General features: G+C 57.7%; 1 protein-coding gene across 1 annotated transcript in view; it reads left to right on the top strand.

Moving 5' to 3' along the window:
* Positions 1 to 1,409: 1,409 nt before the first annotated feature.
* LOC119360265 overlaps positions 1,410 to 4,521 on the top strand; it is a 7,264-nt gene continuing 4,152 nt past the window's right edge. The window contains exons 1-4 of the mRNA XM_037625976.1: positions 1,410 to 1,698; positions 2,304 to 2,317; positions 2,400 to 2,500; positions 3,990 to 4,058. Coding sequence (XP_037481873.1) covers positions 1,410 to 1,698; positions 2,304 to 2,317; positions 2,400 to 2,500; positions 3,990 to 4,058 — 473 coding nt within the window. The remainder of the gene's footprint in view (positions 1,699 to 2,303; positions 2,318 to 2,399; positions 2,501 to 3,989; positions 4,059 to 4,521) is intronic.

The raw sequence follows: 4,521 nt of genomic DNA, 5'->3' as shown, positions 1-4,521 counted from the left end.
CCTTCCGCCGCCGCCGGTACCTGTGCCATGGGACCCCACCCTCCTCGCTGCCCAGCACTCCGCGCCATCGCCGCGTAGCTCTGTCGGTGGAGGCGACTGGTACATGGACTCAGGTGCTACTGCGCACATGGCAGCTCATCCCGGTAACCTAACCTCCTCCACTCCAGTTCACACGCCCACTCGTATCACTGTCGGCAACGGCTCCTCCTTACCTATTACTCATATCGGTAGCACTAGCTTTCCCTCCACTTCCACACCCATCACTATGTCTAATGTTCTTGTTTCACCTGATTTAGTCACGAACCTAGTTTCTGTTCGTCGTCTTACTCGTGAGAACCCTCTTACTGTTGAATTTGATGGTGTTGGCTTTTCTGTGAAAGACGCCCGTACCCGGATGGTCCTTCACCGATGTGACAGTCCCGATGAGCTCTATCCCGTGCACGCCGGCGCCTCCACCTCCACACCCGTCGCCCTTGCCGCCGGCGTTGACCTTTGGCACGCTCGCTTGGGTCACCCCAACCACACCGTCTTACGTCAAATTCTTAGGAGTTTCTCTTTCTCATGTGATAAGCTCGACGAGCACTCTTGTGAGGCTTGTCGCTTAGGCAAGCACGTTTGTCTTCCCTTTAGTGCGTCTTCTTCAGTTTCCACTTTTTCATTTCAATTACTTCATAGTGATGTTTGGACATCTCCCGTTGCGAGTAACACGGGCTATCTTTACTACTTGGTGATTTTAGATGATTACTCTCATTATGTGTGGACTTTTCCCCTTCGTCGTAAATCTGATGCTTTAGCCACACTCAGCGCTTTTTACTCCTATGTCACCACCCAGTTCGGTCGCCCCATACTCGCACTCCAAACTGATAACGGAAACGAGTTTGACAACGTCGCTCTTCGCACACTTCTCGCCTCTCACGGCACCACCTTCCGTCTGACTTGCCCCTACACTTCCCAGCAGAACGGCCGCGCCGAGCGCATTCTCTGCACTCTTAATGACTGCGTTCGCACGTTACTCTTTCACTCTAACATGCCCGCTCGGTTTTGGCCCGGTACCCTCGCTACCGCCACTCTCTTAGTTAACATTCGTCCGTGTCGCCCTCGGTGGAACTACGCCCCTCACCACCTTCTCTTCGGCAGACCATCGTCCTATGATGGTCTCCGCATCTTCGGGTGTCTCTGTTATCCTAGCACCGCGTCCATCACACCACACAAGCACGCACCACGATCCGTCCCCTGCATCTTCCTTGGCTACCCTCCTGACACCAAAGGTTACCGGTGCTATGATCCTGTCACTCATCATGTGTACACCTCGAGGCATGTGTACTTTGTCGAGACGGTGTTCCCTTTTTTTCAGGTTCCTCTGGCTTCGGCCCCTTCGGCACCGGCCCCCGCGCCCCCTTCATGGAGTGATGCGCGGCGGCAGCCCCCGGCGGCCCCCCCGGGCACGGCGCCCTCTGCCGCCACCACCTGGCTTCGTGACTCCCTCCCCCGAGGTCGAGTCCGAGAGGGCCCCCGGGTCCCCGTCTCCCTCATACGAGGTTGAGCCCGGCACCCCGCCCGCCACCCCTGCGACGGGCTCGACGTCAACCTCGCCCGTCGCCTCTTCCGCCGCCGCCACTACTGCGACTACCGCCGCCGCCGCGGCCCCCGCCACCACACCGGGTGCCCCCGGCGCCGCGGCCCCCGCTGCCGCATTGGGTACCCCTGCCGCCGCGGCACCCGCCAGCCCTACTGCCCCGTCACTTGGCGTGACTACCCGTGCCCGAGCAGGAGTGCTTCGGCCCAACACGCGCTACTCCGTCGATGAGTATCTGTGCGCCGCCTCGACGTCGACGCCATCACCCGTCCCCACCTCCGCTCGTGCTGTCCTTCGGGATCCCCACTGGCTAGCTGCGATGCAGGAGGAGTTCGACGCCTTACAGCGCAACCGCACGTGGCAGCTTGTTCCGCGACCCCCTCGTGCCAACATCATCTCTGGCAAGTGGGTGTTTCGCCACAAGACTTGCCCGGACGGTTCTCTCGAGTGCTACAAGGCTCGGTGGGTGGTTCATGGTTTTCGGCAACGCGCGGGCGTGGACTTCACCGACACCTTCGCCCCAGTTGTGAAACCGGGCACGATTCGCGCCGTGCTTCAGCTGGCAGTCTCGCGCGCCTGGCCTGTGCACCAGTTGGATGTCTCCAACGCCTTCTTGCACGGCCATCTCGCCGAGCAGGTGTTCTGTGAGCAGCCCACTGGTTTCGTCGACGCCGAGCACCCTGACTTCATGTTCTTGCTCTCCTGTTCTCTTTATGGGTTGAAGCAGGCGCCTCGGGCTTGGTACCAGCGTATCACAGCCTTCCTGCAGTCTCTCGAATTTCGATCCACTCGCTCCGATGCTTCACTCTTCGTGTATCATCAGGGAGTTGACACTGCATATCTGCTGCTCTACATCGACGACATCATCCTCACGGCGTCCACCCCCGACCTCCTTCAGCGGCTGACTGCTCGTCTTCGTGATGAGTTTGTCCTCAAGGACTTGGGGCCCCTGCACTACTTCCTCGGCACCGAGGTGGTCCGGCGGAGTGACGGCTTCTTTCTGCATCAGCAGAAGTACGCCCACGAGCTCCTGGAGCATGCTGGTATGCTTAACTGCAAGCTGGCGCCCACCCCGGTCGACACGAAGAGGAAGGTCTCTGCTCTCGAGGGGTCTCTTGCGTCCGATGGAGCGTTTTATCGGTGCTTTACAGTACCTAACGCCGACTCGTCCCGACCTGCAGTACGCTGTCCAGCAGCTGTGCCTCCATATGCATGCCCCGCATGACTCTCACTGGACTCTGGTGAAGCATATTCTCCGTTACATACGCGGCACCATGACTTTGGGACTCACCCTGACGGCCTCCGCCTCCACCGACCTTGTGGCCTAGTCGGATGCCGGCTGGGCTGGCTGCCCCGACACGCGACGCTTTACATCAGGCTACTGCGTCTACCTTGGGCCATCGTTGATCTCTTGGTCATCGAAGCGGCAGCCCACGGTCTCCCGCTCCAGCGCCGAGGCAGAGTATCGCGTCGTGGCTAATGCCGTGGCCGAGTGCTCTTGGATACGTCAGCTGCTCCAGGAGTTGCTTTGTGATGTTCACAAGGCCACTCTTGTCTACTGCGATAACATCAGCGCGGTCTACCTCTCCGCCAACCCGGTGCACCATCGACGGACGAAGCATATTGAGCTCGATATTCACTTCGTGCGCGAGCAGGTTGCCCTTGGCCGTGTTCGGGTTCTCCACGTGCCGACGACGCAACAGTTTGCTGATGTGATGACTAAGGGATTGCCTACTCCCGTCTTCGAGGAGTTTCGGTCCAGTCTCTGTGCCTCCGGCGACTCTTCGACTGCGGGGGGTGTTGAGTATGTATTTTATACTGCACGTATATTGGAGTTGTGGCCCACCTCCTAGTCTTGTATAGTTGAGGTCCCTTATATTGTATATATGCGTGCACCAGCACCCCAATCAATCATCGTATTGCAAATTATCTGTCTACACGACCAAGTAGTGTATCAAATCAAACTACCTATTTCCAAGACAAGGCAAGTCCCGAAATGTCGACACCATAGGCACACCTGACCTCACCAAGTACTACTGTTCTTCTTTCCCTAAAAAGAAAGGAAAAAAAATCAAATACAGTACGAGATAAGAGCTCAACTATGTCCCCGTCAAGCTGCCGGATCACGGGAAAGATTTGATTAGGTAGACAAAGGCAATGCATTCTCGGCAGATAAAGAGACGTAGGGGACTGGACGATCCAGGCATCCACCCTATTTATCATCACAGTTTTATCTGGTCTTCTACGGGTGTGTTTGGTTTTGGAACCAAGTGGAATGTCATGGAACCGTTTCATTCCTAAGGAACGGAATGATTCCATCTTGGTGTTTAGCTAGAAGAGAATGAGATAGGATGGAATGGTTCCCAGGGACGTAACGCTAATGAATCTGAAGTCTGAACTAACAACTGTGCAGTTTATCTGAACTTGCTGCTGCCTACAACACCAACACCATCCTTAAGCAAGCACCGACCACCAACGCACGGTGACCATGCTAGTTGGAGCTCGCCTCGGGCTTCCTCCCACCCCATCCATCTTGTCCCTCACGCCGACGCTGGGCGGATCCTGCGTCCTTGTACGGCGCCCGGCTGGATGCGACGCTCCCGACGCCGCACGACCGCGACTCCCGTGCTCAAGCATGACGGCCAGCTGGATGCGGCGCTCTCGACGTCGCACAACCGCGACTCCCAGCGACGCGTGCTCAAGCGCAACGGCCGGCTGGATGGGACGCGCCCGGCAGCTCGTGCTCTGCTTACCGCCACCCAGCCGACTGCCAGTGAGGGCCCAGTCAAGTGCTCTGCTTACTTTAGCCACCCACCTGGCCTGTCTCATCCTCGCCGTCTCCCTCTTCTCAACAGGCGAAGAATAACCCATCCACGACGACGGCCTCGTCCCCGGCGGCGGAGCTAGGCAAGGTTGATTTGGGGGAATGAGAAACTACATTTTCT

This window comes from Triticum dicoccoides, chromosome 2B (genome assembly GCF_002162155.2).
Source record: "Triticum dicoccoides isolate Atlit2015 ecotype Zavitan chromosome 2B, WEW_v2.0, whole genome shotgun sequence".
Taxonomy (NCBI): domain Eukaryota; kingdom Viridiplantae; phylum Streptophyta; class Magnoliopsida; order Poales; family Poaceae; genus Triticum; species Triticum dicoccoides.
The sequence above is the reverse complement of the archived record's forward strand: the minus strand, read 5'-3'. Positions and strand labels throughout refer to the sequence as shown.